Source organism: Alexandromys fortis, unplaced genomic scaffold, assembly GCF_014885135.2.
Source record: "Alexandromys fortis isolate MF-2015 unplaced genomic scaffold, M_Fortis_MF-2015_v1.1 scaffold_227, whole genome shotgun sequence".
Taxonomy (NCBI): Eukaryota; Metazoa; Chordata; class Mammalia; order Rodentia; family Cricetidae; genus Alexandromys; species Alexandromys fortis.
The window spans coordinates 329,067-353,597 of NW_026068109.1; the positions used below are offsets into that span (position 1 = coordinate 329,067).

A 24,531-nucleotide genomic window follows, 5' to 3' on the forward strand; every position below is an offset into this window, starting at 1 on the left:
ATTGCTGAGGTTACAGATGCCCATGGTTCCATTGTACATGGATTCTGGAGATGGAACTTGAATCATATGTGTGCACAGCAGGCACGTAACCAACAGCCAGCTATAGCCATATCTGACTTTAATACACGTGCACAGCAGGCACGTAACCAACAACCAACCACAGCCATATCTGACTTTTACACACGTGCACAGCAGGCACGTAACCAACAGCCAGGCACAGCCATATCTGGCTTTCATACACGTGCACAGCAGGCACGTAACCAACAGCCAGTCACAACCATATCTTTAATATGCGTGCACAGCAGGCATGCAACCAACAGCCACAGCCATAGCTGGCTTTTTTCACATAGGTTCTGGGAATAACTCAGCCTCATGATGGTGAGGCAGGCGTGTCGCCAACTGAGGCCTTGTTTTGAGAGACAAGTGTTGCACTGTAGCCCTGGCAGGCCTTGGACTCGTGGTAATCCTGCCTTACTATCCCAAGTGTGGAAGTCCAGATGTGAGCCACCAGAACCAGCTTGACTTGTGGAATTAATTTTTGGAGACAGTCATCAGGTCTGCTCCCGTTTTCTAATACATTAGCGTTTGTTTGGGGTAGTTTAACCTGCACACGGACCATGGCTCACATCTGGCAGTGTGTGATGTGAGGTAAGGATCTAGTTTTGTTCACTTACAGAGAATTATCCTGGTAGCCCATCTCTCCCCACTCCCCATGTCCTTGTAGAATACTGAGTATACCTCGTAACAAAAATTTAAAGTCTGGTAGGTGGTTTAGTTCGGTATTGGGACAAAAAGTTGGTAGTATGTTTGTTGAAATGGTAACTACAGCAAGCATGGTGCTGTATGCCTGTAATCCCAGCACTTGGAAGATTGGGGGCAGGACAATTAGGCCCAGGCCAGCCTGGAATAAACAGCCACATCCACCCACACACGAATTTCCCACAATTATATCATAACTTGATGACACAATGTACATTTGTGTGTGTCTGGTGGTGTGTGCCCAAGATGGATGCTCGGTGTTTCTCCATCATTTTCTGAGTCAGGTCTCACTGGACCTAAATTGGCTGGCCAGTGCGTTTCAGGGATCCACCTGTCTACTCCCAACCCCCATAACTTGAGTTACAGGCATATATCATCGTGCACGGATTTCAAAGATCAGAACCCAGGTCTTCCTGCTTGTCCGTCACTGAGCCATCTCCTCAACCCACAATACTCACGTAAAGAAACAGTGAAGATGTGCTACCACCAGGACCATTGTGTGTGCATGGTATGTACCCTTCTTCATTCCTGTCGTCTCTTCACCTAGCTGCAGTCCAGCTCTAGCCAGAAAGTCACATGACTGTCCTCCCCAAATGATGGCAAGCTTTATAGAGTGCTTCTGCTTTAAATGTACAAGGAAATTTACCACACGGATAGCTATGGCTCACAGCCATCTGTAACTCTGGTTTCAGGGGATCTGAACCCTTTTCAGACCTCAAAGGGTGATAAAACAAATTGGACGGGAGAGAGATCTCAGTGGCTAAGGCACTCGCTCTGCAAGTAGAACAGAGTGCAGGTCCTCAAAACCCATTTAAGTGCAAGAGCATGTGGTGGCCCACCTGGAATTCCAGCCTCAGCAGGTGGAGACGAGATCCACAGAGCAGGCTGGCTAGCCAGAACAGTGTGAGAGAGCCTGCCTGAGTGGAAGAGACCATTCCAGACATTGATTCTGGCTTACCCGTGTGCACAACCCCAAATGTGGGACCACAAACTTATAAACACACACGCTCACGTGAAAATGGAAAAAGCAAAATCCATCCATTGGATTTTTAAAAATACATTATGTTATCTGTGTGTGCACACCTGAGTGTATGTGTGCACACTATGTGGGCAGAAGCCCATGCGAGTCTGAAGATTTTTGGGGCCCCTGGGACTAGAGTTACACATGGTTGTTAGCCACCACCTGACTGCTGGGAATTGAACCTGGGTTCTCTGCAATAGAGGTAAGTGTTAGCAGGTGGGCATCTCTCCAGCGGCGCTCCCCTCCTACCCCCATTGGATTAAAGTTTATGATGCTTGTGGAAATGATGGGCTTGCACAGCCAACGGGCTTGTTGCTGCCACCTGAAGCTGGAGATGGCCTAGATGCAAGGGTTACAGAGCAGCTGAAGCAGTTTTGGCCTAGATGCAAGGGTTACAGAGCAGCTGAAGCAGTTTAGGAAAGAGTGGTAACAGACGGGCATTGGAGAACGCCTGAATTGGAGTCTAGCAAAGCCTTTCCCTTCTATACAACCTTTTAGAGAAACAGTCAAGGTTCTGGAGAAACAGCTCAGTTGATGAAGTGTTTGCCATGCAAACATGAATCTGTTCCCCAGGACCTCCTCAGGCTGGGGAGACAGGAGGACCCCTGGGGTTCACTAGCCTGCCAGCAAATTGGTGAGCTTTAGTGAAAGACCCTGTCTCAAAAAAATAGGTGGAGAGTAACTGGAGCTACCTACCATCAGCCTCAAGCCTGCATGCACATGCCTGCACACGTTTTCATGTATGTACACAATTTCTAAATTATTATGTTTGAACAATGTATACAGGAGCCCTCAGAGGTCAGAAGAGGGGTCAGATCCCCTAAAACCAGAATTATACCTGACCGTGAGTCATACGGGTGCTGGGAACCGAATCTGGTTCCTCTGGAAGAGTGACCAGTGCTCTTAACTACTAAGCTGTCTATCTAGCCACACAAATTAAAAACAAAAGAAAAAACCGAGACACATGTTCTAATTGTAACAGGTGAAATGAAAAACGTGTGGAATGGGGAATGTAGATAGGAATGTGGATGAAACAAATTCAGCGTAAGTTGTCGCTTTTGTGTGTGGGGGTGCTCAGTGCGCCACCTACATTCCCTGTGTCTGCAGAGCCAGGAGTTGCAGACAGTTGTGAGCTGCCATGTGGGTGCTGGAATGGGACCCAGGTCCTTTGGAAGAGCAGCCAGTGCTCTTAACTGCTGAGCCATCTCTTTGACCTCCTGTTGTTTAGACTACAACGCACTCTGGAACTTAGAACCTGAGATCTTCCTCCACTGCCTCCCAAGTGTTAGGATACAGGCATTGTGTGTCACCATGCACAGCTGTACACGGTACGCTTTGAGGTGGGGAAAAAAGCAAGCTGCTGAACGGTATCTAAAGTATGTTCTTGTCCTGAACTGTTCCTGTATAGACATATGCGTATGAACAGGAGCCCAGGTATTGGATGGGATGAGTCTTGTTAGGGACATGAAGATAAACTTGATATTTTCATACTGTTGGAGGTTTCACAATTCATATATAACTTAAAATCTGGAGAGAAATAATGAACAAGGAAGATAAAACTTTGATATAACTAAAAGTCTAAAACCACTTTATTACATAAACAGAAAATTAAGAGGGGGGAGGAAAAAGAGAGAGAGCAAGAGCAGAGTCTAAATAGGTAAAATAGAGATAACGTTAAAAAAAAAGCTGAGAAAACAGGGACGTGAGAAAGATAAAAATGGGTAGGCAGAGGAGAGAATGCCCAGCCATGATGACCCTCCAGCTGTCACCTTTGGTTGGTCACATTTCACAGGTAATAAAGACTTTTTGAGGCAGTTGTTGGATTAGGGATTCCTTACCCCACAACAGAAGAACTCCAGCTGCACATCAATGGTAAGCTTTATCAAAGAATTGCCTGGCCTTTCTCAGTAGATCTGAGTGGCCATCCATCTTCTCCATCCTTACATCTACCTCCTAAAATCCGGGGTATTTTTGTTCGTTTGTTTGAGGTAGTCTCCCCAAATGCTGACGTGACAGGCATGCTCTGCCGTGCCTGGTTTATAGAGTTCTGGGGATGAAAAGCGGAATGCTGGGCAAGCACTGTACCCACTGGGCTACACCCCCAGCCCAACTGCTTGTTTTAATGGAGATACTGGTTTCCTTTATTCTGAAGCCTCAAATCACATCTGTGTATTCTCAAATCCATTGGGAAAAGATCCTATCACAGAGACTGAATAAGAAAAGCCAGGTTAAAGGGAGTTGTCTGGAAACTCCTGGGGATGGCCAAGCCTTTGTGGCTTTGGAGTAGATAAACCCCACAGCACTGGAACCCCTGAGGAAAGGCCAAGGCATGGATCTGCACTCTGAGAAAGATCAGGCCCTCTCTTTAAACCCAGGTTAGCCGAATGAATCCCCGACACGTCCCATGTGTGGCAGTGTGAGGCATCCCAGGAAGGAGGGGTTGACACAGGCCAAATCCATGATGAGCCAGGCAAGAATCGATTCTAGCTTCTCAGAAGGGGAAAACAAGTCAGAAAAGAGATGGACACGATGGAACCAAGGTGGGGCAAAAGCAGAGTCCAGTCCCAAAGCTTGTTTCTTCATCTTTATTAAAGCTAGGTCCTCCTGCCCACAGCAAGAGGGGCAGAGTGGAAACCGCTGGGGAATAAGAGGAATGGGGTTGGTGCCCTGCCAGCCCACCCTGCCCTAGCTTTTTCTGAAGTTCATGTCCCAGAAGACATGGAAAGAGCATAAAAAAATGGGACAGAGAGACCACTGCTGAGCAATCAGGACCCATGCCTTCCCACTTCACCTCACCTGGCCAGGCTACCTTCTGACCCTCACCACCCCAGCTCCTCCCACCCATGGACTACCCACCCAGCACCTAGCAGCCTGCCCGTTAGCTCTTGGGCCCCAAGGGCGTGTCTACACTACAACAAAGGATCTAGGTCTAAAAGGGAACGCAGTTGGGTGGAAATCTCTCTTCTTTAGCCCCCAGTCACACTGGCCCAGAATTCATGGAGGGTGGGAGGGGCTTGTGTGTGCTACATCTTAGATGCCAGCAGTCCAGGCTGGAGAGTTAGCTATCCACTGTGCAAGGGCCTTGCATAGTAAGGCGTTGTGAGCTCAGGTCCACGTGATATCTTAGGTGGACAACCACTGTGCAAATCACCAATCACTCTGTAAGCCATGGGCCCACCCACAGCAGGAACGCTACCTGCTTCTAGTGTACGGTGATTACAGCAGAGTTAAGAGTCTTGCAGAGGATAAAGGGCCCTTATTATAAGCTGAGGATAAGGTTCCAGAACCCACCCCAGTGCTGTGAAAGGCTGAGCACAGGGCTCCGCAGCTACCTGCTCCGGCGGAGGGCGCTGCTAGGGAACTGGAGACCAGGTCTGTAGGAGCCCACACCAGGCACTCCAAAGATGTCCATGTGTGCCGCTTGCAGCCACTATAGCACCAACAAGCTTGGAGGGGATTCCACTACCAAAACGCACCTTGTAGCCAGTGCTCGATGGGGTTGGAGTAAGGATTCTCAAATAAGGCTTCCAACTCCCTGGGGACCTAGCCAACATCCGCAACCTGACCATGCATTTGGTATCTTGCTTTTTCAACACCTCCCCAGTTCTCAGGCCATACAAAAGATGGAAACAAATACCCAGTTGATAGAACAAAAGCTTCCCCTGTTCGCATCTCCATGCCCCCAAAACCTAGTGAAGCTTCTGCCTGCCATGAACCATGTTCTTAAAACTTAATGGACACACCCAAGTGACCGGAAGACGGTCCCTGAAACTCCTAGGGAGACTGGGAAGAGCCAAACCCTCCAAGAAACCCGGATGCAACTGGATGACCTCTCTTACCCTCTCCCAATGATGGGGCTTCCCCATCACTCCTCAGAAAGCCTAGTGACAGACTCCTAAGCCACTGGCCCTACTGGCCACCTGAATCTGAATCCGTGATGAACGAATTGGCTTTGCCCACTATCTCAGCAGCACAGATCCAGGGATGGGCGCTCTTGATCAGGGTGGCAGCCTGTGCGCACCCAAGCGAAATCTGAAGCTTGGGGCGTTAGGGCCCAAGAGCACCCAAGATTGGGAATCCTCAGCCCGCCTCGGGGAGCGGGAGGACTCTGCGCGCTTCGAACAGCCTCACAAGACGCTCTCCTCATAGGCACCCGAGGACCCAGCGAACACGGCAGGATCGGAGCCGAAGCTGGTTCCGCCGGCGAACTCGAGCAGCGTTCCTGACCCGGTGCTCACGCCCGGTGGCGGCGGAGGCGGCGTCGCCTTGGCAGGCGCCTGGGCCTTGGCGGCGGTGTTCTGCGTCTGTGCGCCCGCCTGCCCGCGGTGCGTCTTCATGTGCGTGAGCAGATGCGAGCTCTGCGAGAAGCGCCGGCCGCAGTTGGCACACGCGTACGGCCGCTCCCCCGTGTGCGTGCGCTGGTGCGTCACGAGCACCGATCGCTGGGAGAAACGCTTGCCGCAGTCGGGGCAGGGAAAGGGCCGCTCGCCCGTGTGGCCGCGCCGGTGCTTGGCGAGGTTGGAGCGCTGCGCGAAGCCGCGGCCGCAGTCGGCGCAGCGGAACGGCTTCTCGCCCGTGTGCGTGCGCCGGTGCCGCTTGAAGTCCGAGCTGTGGCCGAAGCCCTTGCCGCAGTCAGGGCAGCGGTGCGGCTTCTCCTCGGCGTGCGCCCACTGGTGCCGGGTCAGCGCCGCGCTCTGCCCGAAGCGCCGGCCGCACTCGCCGCACGCGTAGGGCCGCTCGCCCGTGTGCGCGCGCCCGTGCGCGGTGAGATGCGCGCGCCGGCTGAAGCCCGCCCCGCACACGCCGCACACGAACGGCTTCTCGCCCGTGTGCCCACGCACGTGCGCCGCCAGGTGCGAGCCGCGTGCGAAGCGAGCGCCGCACTCCGGGCACGGGAATGGCCGCTCGCCCGTGTGCGTGCGCCGGTGGCGCGCCAGGTGCGAGCCGTACACGAAGCTTTTGCCGCAGTCGGCGCAGCGGTGCGGCCGCTCGCCCGCATGGTAGCGCTGGTGCTTGGCTAGCGCCGCGCGCCGCCCGAACGTCTTGCCGCAGTCGGAGCAGATCCACGGGCTCTCCTCCTCTGCCATCGCGGCGGGCGCGGGCTCCGCCAGCAGCGACCCCACGGTGGGCGCGAACGCTCGCAAGCCACCATCCGTCCCGACTCCGAGGCCCGCGCTACGGAACGGGTCACAAGCCAGCCCCGCGCCCTCCAGGGACAGCGGGGGGCACAGGGGGCCAGAGAGATGACGCCCGTCGACCTGCAGCCGTTCGGAGAACTCAGGGAACCCCAGTATGGGGAAGCCGTCTGGATGCAGCCAAGACTTGGGGTGCATGGGAAAGTGGAAGCCGAGCGGGTGCGAGGAAGGCCCTTCGCCCCCACTCAGGCCGTTGCCCATCTCACGGAACTGCCTGTCTGGCTCAGGGTCCTTCTTGCTATCGGGGACCGTCGCCTCTGCCGCCGCAGCTACCACCTCCTCGTCCTCTCTGGCTTCAGCCTCTGGGTCTCCGTCTGCCACATCAGGCCCCGGCTCTTTGGTCTCCTCGGGCCTGGCCTCCAGTTCTTCCGGCTCCGCTGTGGCTACAGCTGCTACTGCCATCTCCATCTCGTGGGGAGCCATCCCCGCACCCTCGCCACTGCTGGGTTCCGTGCAGCCGCCGCGCCGGTGCCGCTGGAAGTCAGCGCGCAGGCGGAAGGCCTGGCCGCAGTCCGGGCAGCAGTGAGGACGATCGGCGGTGTGCACAGCCTGGTGGCGAGCGAGCGCTGAGCTCTGGCTGAAGCTACGGCCACAGTGTAAGCAAGGGTAGGGCCTCTCGCCCGTGTGCGTACGTTGGTGGGTCACCAAGTAGGAGCGCCGCCCGAAGCCCGCGCCGCAGAAGGCGCAGCGGTAGGGCCGCTCGCCCGTGTGGATGCGCCGGTGCGTTACCAGGTGCGACTTGTAGACGAAGCGCTTGCCACAGTCCGGGCACGGGAAGGGCTTCTCGCCGGTATGAGTGCGCTGGTGGATGGCCAGGTGCGAACGGTACACAAAGCCCTTGCCACACTCCTCGCAGCCGAAGGGCTTGACCGCCGCATGGTAACGCTGGTGCTTGGCCAGGCGCGAACGGTGCAGGAACACTTTACCGCACACGTCGCAAGTGGTCTCCGGACATCCGATGGGGACAGCTGCTGCGGGAAATGCCCAGGGCGCCAGAAAATTCTCCCTAGGCTCCCGGCCAGACAGGAAATGTTTAGCTTCAACCTCCTCAGCCAGGATACCCAGGCTGCCTGGGCTGGGTCCCCAACCGTCTGGAGTCTGAACGGAATCTGAATCGTCGGGACCCCAAGTCCCAGGCACGTCCCCCACACCATAGGCAGCAGACCACAGCCCTGGGGGCTCATTCTCCTCCTCTGCCATTTCAGCAAGGAAGTCCTCGTCGTCTTCCTCCTCATGGTCCTCTATGTCATCGTTCCAGAACCAGGCTCCTGAAGGTGAAGAGACAAGAGGGTGAGGGCACAGGAGCTTGGCAAGAAAACTGGAACAAACCAAACAGACCTGCTTCAGTCAAGTCAGAGGTGGTGCATGCCATAGCCAGTACTGGCCAACTCCAAGGCAGGAAAGCCGCTGGCCTCCCCTCCCCCAGTGAGGAGGCCTAACATGCACACCTGGCCAGGAGAGCCAGGGTCTCTCTAGGGCATATCACTCTGTGGAGGACGGGAGCCTGCAAAGTGGGTGGTTTATCAGCAGATAAACTTGTGCACAGAGTGAAACCTGGGGCACTGCAGTCCCCAGACACCCAGCATGGCACATCCAGCCATGTCCTCTGCCCGGAGGACCCGCCTCTGTGGAACTTACTCCTCAATAAATCCCCTCTCCTTGCCCTTTACCAGTGGCCAGGGGTTCTCTTCTACTCTAGACAGCAGAATCAGGAACTGCTAGCCAGGGAAGAGCCTCTGGGCTCTCACCTTAACGAGGCCCCGGGAGCTGTGTATTTGGGGTCTTGATTCCTCCCCCTGCTGTGGGGTCACCCCAGGCTTCACTTTCTGAGCTCTGCATTTGAGAAACCCCAGGCCACCTGAGATTGTGTGTACTGTGAGCACCCCTGGAACTTTCTGCCACAGGCCCCTCCATTGAGATGCCTTCCTGGGGATGGTGTGGGCTCTAGAATCAAGTCTGTAGGGCCGCCCTGTTCAGGAAGTGAGCCTGTAGATAGAGCCACCAAGGTACACCCAGGAGACGCAGGGACACTGCCTGCACCACTGTGTCCAGGTGTTAGAGCACCTGTTCATCATCCCCACCTCAGCTCCCATCCACTTGATTCTGAGGGCAAAGTTCTAGACCACAAAGGCCAGGGGGTGGGCCAGGAAGTCCATGTCAAGTCTCGCCCTCCATCAGCCCTAGTTCCACACACTAGTGTAATTCCCCGGGGAAGACAGCATAATGCCACATCCATGAAGCAGAACGGCGAGGGCCTAACTACAGATGTGAACACACACGCTGTTCATATGAAAGGACAAGAAAACGGGGCACTTTATTTTTGCTTAGTCTGTAACACTAAATCGCCCACTATTCTAGTAATATATAATTTAGACGTTTTAGATGGAAAAATTTCTTAAGCTGAGTTTACCTCTAGCTGCCAACGTGGCACCAGAGGGACAAGAAGTGACAGAGGCCCTGTTGCTTGCTGGCTGGCTTCCCTTCTTTGTTCAGCCAGAACTTTCCAAACCTGGAACGGCAGGGGCAGCCCTGGGGCAGAGAGAAGCTGGCTGACAAAGACACCCCCTGGGCTCTGGTGAGAGGCTTGTGTAGTTTTTAACTAGAGTCCAAGGAAATCAGGGGGAGCTGATGGTAGGGGACGGATAGACCCCCTGGATCTCTGGGCCAGCCCGTGACTCTCCAGGAGCTTCAGAGTCTGGGAACAGCAGGGACAGCTGCTGTCGTGAGGAGTCCACTACGTGACGCTCTGCAGGGTGGGCAATCCTGAAAAAGGCCTAGGGATCTCACGGCTGCCTCGAGCTGGCATGGCCACTGCTCAGTGATATGAGGGAGGCCACCAGTGATGCAGGTGAAGCCCCACCCCTAGCCCTGGAGAAGTCAGCTGGCTCCACCCCATGTGAGACCTCAGGAAGCTGCTGAGCTTCTGGGGGAGAACTCCAAGGGAGACCAGCTTTAGTTCCTCATTCCTGTATTCAAGGTGTTTGCTCAAAGTTTAGAGGTATAGCCATGCAGTGTGCCATCTCAAGGAACAGCCTTTACACAGAGCTGAAGTCTGTCAGCCTAAGGTGAGGATCCAGAGGCCTGCTGTGAGACTTGACACTCAAACCCAGAGGGTGTGGTATGTTCTACACAGCTACAAGGAAGTGGAGAGGGCAGCACCCAGACCCCTGGGGAGTAAAGCAGGGATGGGGCTCCTTGCACCTAATGTTTGCCCAGAGATCCGACCACGGGTGAGGGTGATTAGGCCTCCAGGAAGAGGCAGGGCTCAGAGTCTACTGTCTAGACAAGTCACACAGCATTGCCACAGGACATCTTTACAGCCCACGTCCTGAGCTAGAGACACCTGGACTCTGGTGAAGGTTTTGGGAAAGATGAGAGGGCCAGGGCAGGAAGCTGAAACCCTCGGGATTGTGGGCTGTCACAGCTTCCCCCATTTCTGCAAACGTCACTCTCTCTCATGGTGGCTGTCAGTGTGAGCCTTACAGATTTGTCCCTTTGAAGCATAACACTGGGGATTTGTAAGCTCAAAACTAGCTCGTTCCACTGCGATCCACACCAGGGGATCTCCCATGGCTTAAGTCCCCAATCTGCTGGATCCCTCCAGAACTGCACAGGCCAAGCTGGGCCCTTGACCCAGCTCCTTTACTCCAGGGACCCTGCAAAGGACCATCCCCTCCAAGGCTAAGGCTAGGGAGCGAGGATGGAGGGGGGAAGCTGGCTGTCTTAGAGGCAGCCTATCAGCAGTTACAGAGAACCAGGGATCCTGACAAGGCATGGCAGGCACAGAGGTCCACAATCAAGGTGCCATTTTCTTTCCATTGACAACCAGGTCTGAGGTCCCCGAGTAATACCTGTACCTGTCTTCATGCTCCCCCCAAATCTCCACCTAGACCCAGAAACTGAAGATGAGCTCAGGCAGAGTTCCTTCCTGTATTGGGGACAGTCCCCAAGGGAGGAGGCACACCAAAAGGATGCCCAAGTCTATGGATGGGGCAGCCTCACTGAGGGTTGCCAGGAAGGTGTCTGAACTGCAGCCTGGGAAGGGAGCCAGCTTCTACACTGGTATCTGTCCTCTGTGCCAAGTGCTGGCCACGCTGACAGGTCTAGAAGCAGGAGGCCTTTCTCCTAGGATGGGCTCTGGGCTGCCCCTTGTTGCTGGTGAGTGGCCTCTAAGAGACCAGCAACGCTTTGGCCTTGATGTCCTCATGAGTAATGTATGGATTCAACACCAAGGCCCGAGTATTAAGAGGACCCAAGGCCTGCCTTTGTCACGGGGGTTTGGGAGGAGTAAGCATTCACTCACCCCATCAGAGCCTCCAGCACTTGGAAACCTGTCAGCCTCTTTGTCCCAGATGCTAAGAAGCCAGCCTCTCTGCCAGATGTTCCCTTCTTCCCTTCTACCTGCACTAAGCCCAGGGACCTAGAAACGACAGGGCTCAGAGCCTTGTGCCCTGGCTAGGACCAGAGGACTCTACTATCCAGGTTTCCTCCAGGGCATGGCTAAGTGAAACTCCAAGAGACCCTCTACGGTTCCTAGTTGTTCACAGCTGTGCGTCAGACTCTGCCTGCTGGGGGTGTCCATGCCCTGCTCCTGGCTTAGAGCCCTTTCCCCTTGCCACTCTCCCTTGCCTGTGTTCATCCATGCTACTAGATAACTGGTACTTGCTGTGTCTGCCCAGATGGATCCCAGCTGTCCAAAGGTTGGCAGTGTGCACTTTGAGATCAGTCTTGCTTAGGAAGGATCACATCTAGGAAGGACCCCCTGGCTGTGCTCACTTGCTGGTTATTGGAGTCTGACTGCCTCTTAAACTACATCACCATCTGTTAAACATCAATGTGTAAGCTGGTTCAGTCCTCAGTGGTGTGTTTCTTCCTATCCTTCCCTTTCAGAAACAGGGCTGAGTAGACACTTGCCACATAAGTACAGTCACCTGAGTTCACTTCCCAGCACCCACGTGAAAAGCCTGGTGCAGTAGTGCATGCTTGGGTAGACTCCTGGGGCTCGCTGGCCAGCCAGCCTAACCATCAAGGCCCAGATTCCAGTGAGAAACCAAAGCCTCCACAAGGGGACCGCTCCTGCTCCTGTGTTGACCTCCGGCCTCCATGCCCGCCTGTATACACATACCAAGAAAGGAAAAGGGGTAGAGGCCTCAGCAGAGGGAGTGGGTATGGCCCCACAGGGCCGGGTACTGCTCTGGGCAGCACAGCCTCTGGAGGCTGCTGCAAGGACAATTGCCAGGGGAGGATCTGTCCCAGAGCGAAGGGCCAGGCGCTCACAGATACCGGGAGCCAGAGCAGTGGCCCTAGGGCATGCCTTCTACAGCTGGATTCTCTGCTCGGGTGCAGACTGGAGGCAGGAAACAGGGTTAAGCCAGGGGCAGGGGTCTCTCTAGGACCATATGGGATGGAAGCTGGGTCAGGAGGGTGAGCTGGTTCAGACACTGCTGAAGTGAAGACTAGAAGGTGGTGGCCAGGGTTGCTAGGATTCAAAGTGCAAGAGGGCAAGTGGGACTCAGTATCACACCGAAGACGGCAACACCTGAGTGAAGAATGTGCCTGGGAGCCCAGACATCATGTCCAGCTGAGCTCACAAGGGGCAGAGGAAGGGAAATTAGAGCCTTGTCTTACAAGGCTGATTTAGAAGTCCAGATGGCCAGTCTTGGGACAGTTAGAATCTGTCCTGCCAGACTCAGCCGCTCTCAGGGCCCAGGTGGCCCTGCTGGACTGAGACGAATGAAAGGCCAGGCAGGGTGAGAAGGGAGGCAGGCACTCAACCGCTGGTGTCCTCAGAAGACCCGAGAGCTGCCCTGTGCCAGTGTCTCTCCCAGATCCCGCCATCTGCAGCCCCTGTGGGCAGTCATGTGACCCATCAAAGACATGACCTGGGGATCGCTCAGTGAGTAACGCATTTGCCCTGCAAGTATGACAACCTGAGTTCAAATCCCTAGAGCCAGTGGAAAGCCAGACACTGTAGCGCGAGTCTAACCCAGGCATCCTATGAGAACAGGAGACCACCCCTCCCCGCAAAGCTCCCAGGTCACTAGTGGGACCTATGTAGTGTTGGGAAATAAAGGCAGCCTCTCTCGGACAAGGCAGATGCTGAGGACTGACCTCTGACCTCTCACATAAAGGGTTTTGTTATGCTTGAGACAGGGTCTCCCTATGTAGCCCTGCCTAGCATCAAAATCAGATTCACCTGCCTTTGCTTCCTGAGCACTGGGCTTAAGATAAAACGTTTTAAAAGACGTTCATGTGTCCTGTACTGACCGTCTGCTGACAGGGCCAGGCTGAGAGACATCTCAGGCCTACAGCCTCAACACCATGGCTTGTCACAGAAGGCACAGAGCCACCGGCCCAGTTAACCAGTCCTCTCAAGGAGCGTTCAAGCCCCATCCAGATGCAGAGCCACATGTCACCTGTCATCTGGTGTCACCTGCACTAAAAAGGACCCTTCGAGAGAATGGCACACGACGGCGCATCTTGAACCTACACTCAAGGGTGGCCACTGTTGGCCTGTGCCCTGCTCTCTCTAAGCAGTTTCTCTGAATGTATCTATGAATGGACCACACCTCCCACTTGGTCCTCAAGTAACTCTACTTCTAGGCCTCGTGGGAAAGGCTAAAGAGTCCTCACTGCCCCCACTGAGCTACTGAGGGCTCACAGGCGTGTTACCAGAGTAAGGTTTTCCTCTTCTCATTTTAATATACATCTATAACTCCAAATTAGTTCAATGTCCCACCCTGGGCTAACACCCCAGCCTCAAGAGGGACACCCCCAGGCAAGGGCCTTCATCACTCACAGACCCCACGGCACATTCAGGAATCCAGCATTCTCAGGCAGAAATCTGTGGATTTAGTTCAGACTCTGTTCTCCATATGAAAAAAGTGGGGCTCAGAGTTGAACGGGCAGAGCCTGAGCCAGTGTGAGGCACCCAGAGAAGTCCAAATGCCAATGCCTTCTATCCACATCACCTCAGAACTCCCCCAGAGGCTTTAAACTGCTCACCCAGATCAGTATCTGAACGTCTGAGTTAAATCCCCAACTCACACATACAGAAACCAAACCAAAGTGGCCACACACTCACTGCAGGGGCAGAGATGGGCAGATCCCCGGAGCTCACTGGTCAGCGAGTTCACTCGATTGGGGAGCTTCAGACAGCAGTGACACCCGTCTCTAAAAACAAGCTGGACGGCTATGGAGGAAGTGGAGGGACTGAGGGGCACCATATGAAGAAATGGCCAAATGGGTGGGGCAGTCAGAAAATTGGTGAGTCTGCGCGTGGAAAGCCACACTGACAGTCTGGCAGGTGTCCGTGCCAGCTTGACAACTCCCCTCACTTATAGAAAAACAAAACCAAAAGACTTACAGGTTTAAAGATGAGAACAACAAAACCACTTAAGGTTCTTTCTCTAAGGACAAACTGGCCCTTAGACCTCGGTGAAGCTAAGGACTCGAGGTGATAGCAGGGGCCAGCACACAGTTGCCTTCCTGTCTCCTCAGCCACCCACACCCATGAGCACCGACAGCATCAGGGAGGCAGAGGGCTTGCCTTGGTAATCCTGCCAGCAGAATCCCCTCAAGACTCTCACTTACCTGTATAGACACCAGTGACAATGTCTCCCTCCTCAGGATGGGGGCTGTCTGGGACCCAAGGTTCATCTCCTTGTTCGAGGTGGAAGATCAGATCCGGCTTGGGAATTGGGTATCCTACCCAGGAGAGGGAAAGATGGTGGCTGTCCCAATGGAGTCCAGGCTATCCCTGTCCACACCCAAATCCTTTGCTCTCTACCCTCCAAGGACCAGCCCTTCCCACAACCTCTGCTCTGAGAGATCCTACAATCCGTCCCTGAAAGCCCTGCCTCCCACACCCACACCAGCAGGATACCCACACTTCCTCCTCCCACCTAAAGGCTTCTGGGGCTGTGCAGCTAAGAGGCCAAAGCGGACCACCAGCTTCATAGCATGTTTCCACCTGGTTTGGACCTCCGAACCCAGAGGCCAGAATGGTCTGACTGCTCCAAAACCAAGAAGCACGCTCTTCAACAGCTGGGCCCCCACAGTTCTCACCGCAGACTGCCTCGGGGTCCTTCCTTACCCAAGGAGACCAGGATCCCATAGTTCTCCTGCATTACTTCGCGGTAGAGGTCTCGCTGGTCCACATCCAGCCTCTCCCACTCCTCCAAAGTGAAGTGCACAGCCACATCTTCAAAAGTCACCAGCCCCTGAAGCACATAGAGCCCCAGGAGAGAGGTTGAGGGAACACTCTCCCTCCAACACCCACACGAGATAAGAAAACATAGTGGGGACATGGCCCAGCACCCCATTATTAATGGGACAGCCGTCTCTCAGGCCTCTCACCCTGTGACAGGGACCCATTTACTATCCATCAAACTCAGAGGGCAGGCCCCTCTTACCAGGGCCCCTCCTATGTCACACAGACTAGTCCTGGTAAATACCTTGGCTATACCGACAGGTTAGCGAAGGACGGGTGATACCAACTAAACTGAGTGTGGGTACTGATATCTGACCCAACAGCAGGAAAACAGACCCAGGAGGGGACAGTCATTCTAGAAGACTCCAACCTGACTTGGGAGTGGGCTGGGGACAGCCACGCCTAGTACAGTGAAGTGGGAGGTAGCCAGAGTACTCAGGACAACGTAATGGCCTGGGAAGGGCCAGGGACCTGGGAAAACAGAACTGTGTAAACCCTGGTCCTGGAAACGAAAGCCTTGTCCTCACTCAAGAGCCACAAGACAAAGAGGACCCAGGACCATGGCCGACCAGTGTATACGCAGTACACCTGAGTCAGGAAATGCTCATCCTCCTCCTCTTCCTCCTCTTCCTCTGGATCTTCATCCTGAATAGCAGGTGAGACCCGGGAGGCCTGCAGGGCTGAGAGGAAGATTGTTTAGGGCCGGTGGCGCCTGGCAGGCAAGCAGGGTGGTACTCCCAGCTACTCCCATACTTTACGCCCAGGTCCAGTCCCCACCCTCATGACCCCAGCCTCTTCCTTCCCCCAGCAGTGGTGGGCTCCTTGTTCCTACCTTTCCCTTGAAGGACTGGCGACTTAAGATCACCACCGTTGCTTAGCTGCTCCTGGGTCCCCAAGCTCAGCCTCTGCTCCTTTGCCAGCCCCTCCTCCACACTGTCGGCACCAGCAGCGTCCTCTGAGTTAGCCTCCACCTCCACCTCCTGGACCTGTGTGGCCACTTCCTCCTCTTCCACTACTACCTCTTCTGCTTCTTCCTCCCCTTCTGCCTCCTCTCTCCCCTTCTCCTCCTCAGCCCCATCCTCGTCAGGGTCAGCATCGCATTTTGACCCATCTTCTGCAGGCTCCAGCTGGGTAGCTCGGGAGTCTGGAGTAGTGTGAAGGGCGGCCATCAGCCCTAGGAGAGAGCCTCTGTGTGGCCTGAAACACAGAGACACTTTGGAGGGGAGGCCGCCAGGGCTGAGGGAGGACCATGGTCTGTCTGTTATCTCAGGCTGTGCAACTTGGCACGTGATTTATCCAGAAAGCCCACCCAAAGGGCTCCTCCCCACAATCCTCTGCGACATGGCTTCTGTTCCCTCACAAGCAGCCATGTGTCTTGTGTGAGCTGCAACCTGTTCTTGGGTAAGTCACCCATTACTGCAACCCATCTACCCTCAAGGAGGAGAAGCAGGGAGCGCAGTCAGCAGAGCCCCAGGGATCCATGTGTACGAATGGGCGAGCCTGTCCCACATAGAAAGCAAGAACGAGCAGCTTACCCAGCCCTCAGCACACATGAGCCAGGTCAGGCGGAAGCACTGTCAGACCACAGGCCCCTGTGCAGCTGCAGGAGGCGGGGTGGGGTACAGGATGGAAGAGTGTCTTGCTTCGTCTTGTCAGGGGAAAGGAGAGAGCGCCCAGCAGTCAGCAAACTCTCAGGCCCCTTCCTGGGAGTCAAATGAGAGACAGGGCCATGAGCAGGGGTCATTCTGCTGCCTATCTTTCCTGACTCCAGGGTGTTGTGAAAACCTCAGCCAGTTGGGGAGGTGGAGTCCCGCTCATCACTAGGTCAGCACAGGTGACGTACAAGGTGGCACTCCTTCAAGTTCAAGGAGAAGAGAATAAGAATGGCTGAAATGTCATCACCTTGGAGACTCACAGGGTCCTACTACCCCAGCGATGTCACTGACTCAGTCCAGCTTCACCTGGCCTGAAGCCTAGAGCCATGGGCTTAAGGGGACATCCCCAAGGGTCCTACAGCCACTAATCCAGCCCATGTCTACAGAGAACCAGTCCAGTGAATCTCAAACGCTGGGCAGTTATGTTTTATCTATTTGTGGCGTTGGGGGTGCATGTCATGTCAAACATGTGGAGGGGGGGACACCTTGCAGGAGTCAGTTTCTCTCCTTCCTCCCCACTGGGTCTCAGGGATCAGACTAGGTCATCAGGCTTGGCAGCGAGTACTGTTGGCTGTTGAGCTAGCTTACCGGTCCACTGTGGTTTTCAAGAATTCATTCCTATGATCTTTCACCATCATGACACTCCATACCTCCCGTTAGTATCTCAGACCTGAATGGGACCATTTTCAAAAGTAGGGCAGGCCACCCCAGAATGCTGAGTTCCAAAAGATCCAGAAATGCCAGGCTACACCAGACACTGGAGCCACCTCAGTGGACAGCACTGCCTCGGGATGCTGGTAAAGATGCCCAGGGCCATGAGAAGTCACTGTGCCTGGCATTCCCATGGACACACCTGAGCGGCTGGCTCCGACCAGGCTCACCTATACCCCATCCCCTTTCTGTTCAGACATCTGCTTCCAAACCTATGCTCTGGAGGTTGCAAGATGGCTCAGCAGTTAGAAGCACTGGCTGCTCTTCCAGAGGGCATAAGTTCAATTCCTAGAATCCACATGGTAGCTCACAATCATCTGTAACTCCAATTCCAGGGGATCCTATGCCCTTTCTGACATCTGTAGGCACCAGACATACAAGTAGTACACAATACATACAAGGAGGCAAAACACTTATACACATAAAAAATTTAATTAAAATCTATACTTTGGGAGGTAAATCCTGCTTTGCATGCATGAAAACCCGAGTTCGCTCCCCTGAATGTCAAAGTTGGGCCTGATGGTACACACCTCTAATGCCAGCACTATGAAGACAGAGACAAGAGATTCCATGGCATTCGCTGGCCAGACAGTGTGGCCAACACAGCAACTGAGGACACCTAGCATTGACTTCTGGCCTCCACATACATTCATGCACACTTGCACACACATAAACTGGGACGCACTCCATACCCTAAGAAAACAAACAGAAATGAGCAGTCAAAAAGTCAAAACAAAATAAAAAGAACCCTGTACATTAGCAGCTAGACTTCTCTGAGCATCCCTGCCCATGCCAATCCCCCCAGTCCAAGGGCTGGAACTCCTGACATCCAGAAGTCCCCTCTGCTGTGACTGTCTGTTCCCCCAGCACTGCATCAAAGATTGAAGCCACAAAACTAGACCTAAGTAAGAGGACCACCAGAGCCCTCCAGGGCTTTTTGGGTTGGAAGATGCCTGAAGGGTAAGAACACACACGCCTTGGGCCATCCTGGCCAGCACCCAGGGGCACTGAGAACACTAAGGGAGAGATTTCCCAACCACCACCCACCTCAGACCTAGAGAGGGCCTTTGCTTATTCAAGCCTAAGGCTGTAGATCAAGCTGAACCCAGACATCCACAGAACTAACTCCCAACTGGTCACCACCTTGGGCTGCTACTCAAGACTTCCGCAAGCCAGACTATTGTCTGTAAGGACCCAAGAAATGAAAGCTGGGGCTGTGGAGGAAATTCAGTTAGTCAAAATGCTTGGCCACACAAGCATGAGGACCTGAGTTCAATCCTCCAGCAGCTGTCGGGGAAAGGGGGGGGGGGAGGGATGCCAAGCACAGCACTGTCTATCTGTAAACCCAACCCTGGCAGTGCTGGCCAGGCAATGGGAATTGGGAAGCTCCAGGTTCAGAAAGACACTGCCTCAAATATGGTGGACAGCGCCTAAAGCAGAGACCTGATGCCGACCTCTGTCACCTACACACACACTTGTGTATATGCATGTACGTGCACAGACGCTCACACAAAACTGTACAGATACTATTCACAAAGAGGAGGAGGAGGAGGCAGCCCATCGAGGCTACCTCTCTTCCCAGGCAGCATGCACGTTTTCTTTACTAAAGATGATATAGAGTCCCCATTTTCTTCCCCCTGGGTCCCCATGCCAGACACACAGCAGTCACGCCAGACCTTACTGAAGACAGGGCCCGAAGATCATAGTCAATGACCCACATTTCAGTTTGTTTTGTTTTTTTAAATCAGAGGCAGGGCTCAGCTGTCACACTCCACAGAAGGCCAACCACAGACCGAGGGAAGGATACATCAAACTAAAATCCACCCCAGAAGCAGTGGCGAGTCTCTGCCTCCAAAGAGGACAGTGGGTAATATCAAATTCGTGCACTAGCCCAATGATGGTTACTGTTATGCACTTGACAGGATCTGGAATCACAAATGAGACGCCTCTGGGGTGTCTGTGAAGGAGTTTCTAGGTCAGGCTGATCGCAGTAGGAAGATCCTCTCTGAATGATACCATCCCCTGAGCTGGGGTCTTGGACTGAATAAAAGAAGCAAGGGAGCTGAGTACCAGCATTTTTCTCTGTCTGCTTCCTGACTGTGGATACAATGTGACCAGCTACCTCAAGCAATGATCTGTGCCTTTAAACTGTGAGCCTAGCAAAAGCTTCCTCTCTGAAGCTGCTTGTCAGGTCAGGGCAAGGAGAAAGAAACTATTAAAAGCCTCCAAGGTTGCTGGGTGGTGGTGGTGCACGCTTTTAGTCCCAGCACTAGGGAGGTAGAGGCAGGTGGTTCTCTGTGAGTTCGAGGCCAGCCTAGTCTAGAGTTTTAGGGCAGCCAGGGCTACACAGAGAAACCCTGTCTCAAACCCTCCCAAATGAGCCCCTCCACCCCCCCAAGAATCCTCTAAGGTTAGCAGTTCACAGGAAGAAAGGACAGAAGTCAAGAAAAGCCTGACGCTTCAGGCACTTTGACCTAGGCCTATTCCTAACAAAAGTTCTGAAAACCAGTCTGACCAGGGGTAGGTCAGTTCAGAGGCCTACAACTCGGGCCCAGGGGGCTCCCCACCTCCCCGGATATTCCCACCCCCACCCACCCCTAGCCAATCAGTCCCCAGAGAGCTTTTCTCCTTACCTCCCCTTGACCTCCCATCCTAGATCAGAACACAAGAGACAAGTTCATGGCTTTGTCATGCAAAAACCCTGCGTCACTCCAACCCGTCTTTCCCCGGAGCCTTAGAGGGCTTAGCAGACACAGAAAGGGGCGGGGCCCTGTCCATAAGAAGGGGATTTGCAAACACAAGTGGTAAAGTTTGAAAAGCCAGGAGCTCCAGAAAAGTTCCAAATCCAGGGGAACCCACGCGAAGGCGCATGTCTGTGTGTGCACATGCATGCACATTTGTATCCAGTTACCTTCATTGCAGCTCGGTGCCCCCCACTTCAAAGGACTTCAAAGCCCTTCAGGACTTTTTTGTCCAGGTTTTCTTTCCCTGTTCTCTACAATCCTCACCTTCTGCCGGGTTTCCGGAGCCCTGACTCTCCAGGGTTACTCCTGGAGGCCATTCAAGATCCCCAGATCAAGCTCCTCAACCAGACCTCCCCGCAAGACCGGCCAGTAGCTACTGAACCAAAACAAAGTGCTAACGCCACCCACTGAAGCTGAGTAGGTGAGCTGATCCTCGCTGGTACCTGCACCTCCTCTTTCCCTCCTGTGTCCACATGAGGCACCCTCAAATCCAACAACCCGCGGGATGAGTTGCCCCACCCACCTCGGGGGCAACAGACTTAGCAGACAGGCACCCAGTCAGTCTCTATCTGCAGACGAAGCAGACTGGACCATGGCCCCCAAATGTCACAAAGCCGGCTTTAGGACGCCAACACAGAGTGCTTCCCTCCTCCACTTCCCTATAGGGGGTTACCTAGGATTCGTCTCCCGCCCGGGTAGGAGTGCTGACAGCCCTTCTTGGAAGGTGTCTCTCCGCCCCTGAACTGGAGGAGGCGGCGCTGGCACCTTCCAAAGGTGCAGCGCAAGTCGTCTCCGGCCCGCCCCCTCCCCACGCTGGAGTCTATGCCCCCTCGGGGTGGGAGGCGAGTCAAGCCATCCGTGACGTGACGCGGAGGCCCAGGCCGGTACGGGGGTACCTAGGGGCCTGGAAGATCCAGCTCGTGCAGCTGCAGCTCCGACCCATCCAAAGACAGGCCCGGGAGCCCCGCGATCGCCCCATGACCACTCGAGGCCTCCAGCGCCCGGGCATCCAGGACGGCCAGGCTCGCCGCTGCCACCGCCCCCAGCGCGCGCGTCCCGCCCGCGCGCACCTGCCGCGTCCTCACGCCCCACTCACCGCGCGCGCGCCCGAGGCCCGGCCAAGCCGGAGCGAGACACGGACTCGGGGGCGGGGGCTGTGACCACCGGGGACACCCCCCCCCCGCACTACACAAAGTGACGGCCGCGAGCTGCGCGACGGCGAAGGAGGCGGCGGCGCGTGGGTACCGGAAGTGCCGCCCGCCGGCCCCGCCTTGTCCGCGCCCACCGGGGGGGCACTTCCGGTCATGGGGCATCACTACGGAGTTCTGAGTGCAGATAGTGGGACTGCCGCGACGACCCTCCATGTGCGTGGAGGATGCTCGTGGCTACTCATGGTGAGCATCTCTGGACTCCCTGCTTCACTCCGCCGCAAGAGACCCCTGCCCACCCTTGGAGATGTCCACGATGTCAAGCCCAAGCGAGCATCCTTTCCTTCCAGACCACGGCCTAGGTCCTCGGCGGTGCGTGTCAGGACGTGTCCGGAGCCCGTCCCCCTGGTCACAGGTCTCTTCGTGGAGCTCACGGTGTGGAGAAGGGTGCTGACCCCTTGAGGATATCCAGGCAGCGGCGCGTGTCTGACCCTGACATGGGCAAGGGTGTGACCAGGAGGTTGATCCCTCTTTGATCACCCACAGCTCACCCATACTGCCTTCTGGCATCGCTTTTGTGTGAAGGGTGCTGACAAAGGTGCGGCAAGCAGGGGGTCAGCCTGTTGGAGCCATGAGGGGTTCCTGTCGGCTATAGTAGTCAAATGAACAAAAGGTTCATTTGATTACTGTTGATTCACTTGATTACTGTTCTGACCCGTCATCCCCAGGCCTGGCATGAATAATGGGTAGTGGACTTGCAGTGGCCTTAGACAAGTTCCATGCTATATCCATGGCTATTTTGGGCAGTGCTCTGCTGCCCCACACAGGACACCTATGTTCTGAAGTCCCTGGACCCTGAGCCTGCTGGCCACCTAAGTCTGGAGCTGATTGCCCCAGGTACCAGGTCTAGCCTCTGCCCCCTCCCTCGTCTTCAGCCTCCTGTCACTTACATTGAGAAGACCTTGTGAAATGCTTGTGGTTTTCTTGTTAGACCATGTAGCCCGGATGCTATGGAGTAAAGGCCCGGGTGGCTCTCTGGCTGGCTTTCTACCCGTGGTTCTTTAGGAACCAAAACCTCACCCCTGTTTGCCTGTACACATGCAGGCACAGAAGGAAGGAAGGTCCCTGTCTCTCATTTCCCTGGGATGTGTGTCCCCATGTGTGCACGTGAGCTATCTCCGTGATGACACTCTTACACGCCCTGGTTTCTTACACAGACTGATTACCTAGCAAATCACCTTCCTCTTGCAGGTGATGGGTGTGTATACCCCCGCCACGTGCCTTGCTTTCCTCAGTCCCCATGTTCTCAGGCCCTGTTGTCAAGTGGGCAGGGCACAAAGGGGAAACAGATCTTAAAATGGGGGCCATGATTATAAAAACCATGCAGTCCAACATGGCAGTGCAAGCCTGAAGCCCCAGCTACTCTGGAGGATCGTGAGTTCTAGGCTACAAAGGGAGTTCAAGGCCAGCCTGAGCAACTAGGAAGACCTAGCTCCAAATGTATTAAAAGCTGGGAGGTAGCTTACCAGTACTGAACCTGCCTAGAGTCCCCCAGTGAGGGCCTGGAGTTGTGGCTCAGTGGCAGGCAGATTGCCTAGAATCCCCCAGTGAGGGGCTGGGGTGTAGCTCAGTGGTAGAGCCCCTGCCTAGAAACCACTAATGAGGATCCGGGGGTGTGAACCAGTGATAAAGTGCTTACCCAGCTTGCCCAAGGCCTCAGATTCCATCCCTAGCTCCTTCAAAATCAAAACAAAACAGATAAGACATCAGTATTCCCTATAATGGATGGTTGGAATTAGAGTGGAACTTGAGGTCACTATTTTGGAGAAGGGAATAAAGAAAACAGGTGTTTTTAGCTCACAGTTTGGAGACTGGAAGTTCGAACAGCCTGGCACAGACTCTGGTGAAGGATCTTTGCTACCTCAGACTGTCAGGGGGAGTGTGTGCGCACACGCTGATACCACTCTTTTTGTTTTGTTTATTTGAATGACTCGATGTGGTGTGACGGCTAGTCATGGTGCTCGTCAAATTGACGCACTTGGAAGAAGAGCTCTCAGTTGAGGGATTGCCTCCATCAGGTTCGCCTGTGGGCCATGTCTCTGCATTTTCTTGATTGCCAATTGGTGTGGGAAGGCTCAGCCCACCGTGGGTGGTGCCACCCCTAGGCAAATGGGCCTGAACTGTATAGGAAAGGTAGCTGAGCAAGCCAGTAAGCAGTATCCCTCCACGGTTCCTACTTCGGTTCCTGCCTTGAGCTTCTTCCCTTGGCGATGGACGGTAACCTGTCAACAGAATAAACCCTCCCCTTCAAAGATGCATTGGTGAGAGTGACTTACCACAGCATCAGGAAAAGTATCCAGAGCAGACAGCCTTGCCGTGTAGCCCAGGCTAGCCTCGACCTCGAGATCCTCCTGCCAGAGCAGATAATCTCACTTTGTAGCCCAGGCTAGCCTTGACTTTGAGAGCCTCCTGCTCCCACTGCTGGGATTCTGGGTATGCTTCCACCTGTCTGCTGTCACTTTTGACAAGAGATGAATGTAGATATGCCAGAGGTTTGCCTATCACCTGCCAGACTAGAACCCAAGGAAGGGGACAGGAGCATGTCTCACTCTATGGGAGACAAAAGCCGGTGATGGGTTTCTGAGGAAGAGGAAAGACGGTTGAGCCCGCCCATATCGTGGACTGGTCCAGCTGCCACCAGATGGATACTGAGCTAGCAGAGAGGGAATTGGCAGCCTGCCCGTGGACTAGACTTGCCCAGGCCTGTGCACCCCAAGAGAACAGAAGCAAGAGAAACAGATGTGGAGCTGGGGAGATGGCTCCCTGGTAAGGGCTTGCCACGGAAGCACAGAGGCCTGGGTCTCATTCTGAACACCCACATAGAAGCTGGGCCTGGTGATGCATGCTTGTACTCCTCGTGCCGATAAGCAGGGATAGAAGGATCCCTGGAGCTCACTGGGTGATACCCAGGCCCCAGTAAGAGACTCTGACTCAAAAAATAAAGTGGGGACTGGAGAGATGGGTCAGGGATTAAGGACTGTACTGTCCTTCCAGAAGACCCGAGTTCATTCCCAGCACCTACATCA

At 54.5% G+C, this 24,531-nt stretch overlaps 1 protein-coding gene and 1 long non-coding RNA gene across 3 annotated transcripts; one reads left to right on the top strand and one right to left on the bottom strand.

The window, feature by feature from the left end:
• Positions 1 to 3,321: 3,321 nt before the first annotated feature.
• Positions 3,322 to 21,545, bottom strand: Znf316 (zinc finger protein 316). Of its 2 annotated transcripts, none has more exons than XM_050124412.1 (7): positions 21,394 to 21,545; positions 16,723 to 16,890; positions 16,020 to 16,384; positions 15,776 to 15,867; positions 15,071 to 15,197; positions 14,569 to 14,682; positions 3,322 to 8,243 (listed from the first exon to the last, which is right to left on the bottom strand). In XM_050124412.1, exons 3-7 carry the CDS (start codon positions 16,354 to 16,356, stop codon positions 5,908 to 5,910), a joined length of 3,006 nt encoding a protein of 1,001 aa, XP_049980369.1. In that variant the 5' UTR covers positions 16,357 to 16,384; positions 16,723 to 16,890; positions 21,394 to 21,545; the 3' UTR covers positions 3,322 to 5,907. The 2 variants fall into 2 exon arrangements, with proteins under 2 accessions (XP_049980369.1, XP_049980370.1); XM_050124413.1 differs by lacking the exon at positions 21,394 to 21,545 and adding an exon at positions 17,431 to 20,096.
• Positions 21,546 to 21,586: 41 nt separating this feature from the next.
• On the top strand, positions 21,587 to 22,099 carry LOC126489841 (uncharacterized). The gene is made up of 2 exons (XR_007589029.1): positions 21,587 to 21,691; positions 21,796 to 22,099. It is a non-coding gene; the product is annotated as an uncharacterized lncRNA (long non-coding RNA).
• The last annotated feature ends 2,432 nt before the right edge of the window (positions 22,100 to 24,531 follow it).

Bases quoted from the DNA above. Each gene is read 5' to 3' on its own strand.
- Znf316 (XM_050124412.1), bottom strand. From the start codon at position 16,356: ATGGCCGCCCTTCACACTACTCCAGACTCCCGAGCTACCCAGCTGGAG. The intron at 15,868-16,019 runs GTAGGAACAAGG...TCTTCCTCTCAG, and splicing joins GCCAGTCCTTCAAGGGAAAG to CCCTGCAGGCCTCCCGGGTC. The intron at 8,244-14,568 runs GTAAGTGAGAGT...CTTCACCTTCAG, and splicing joins TGTCACTGGTGTCTATACAG to GAGCCTGGTTCTGGAACGAT.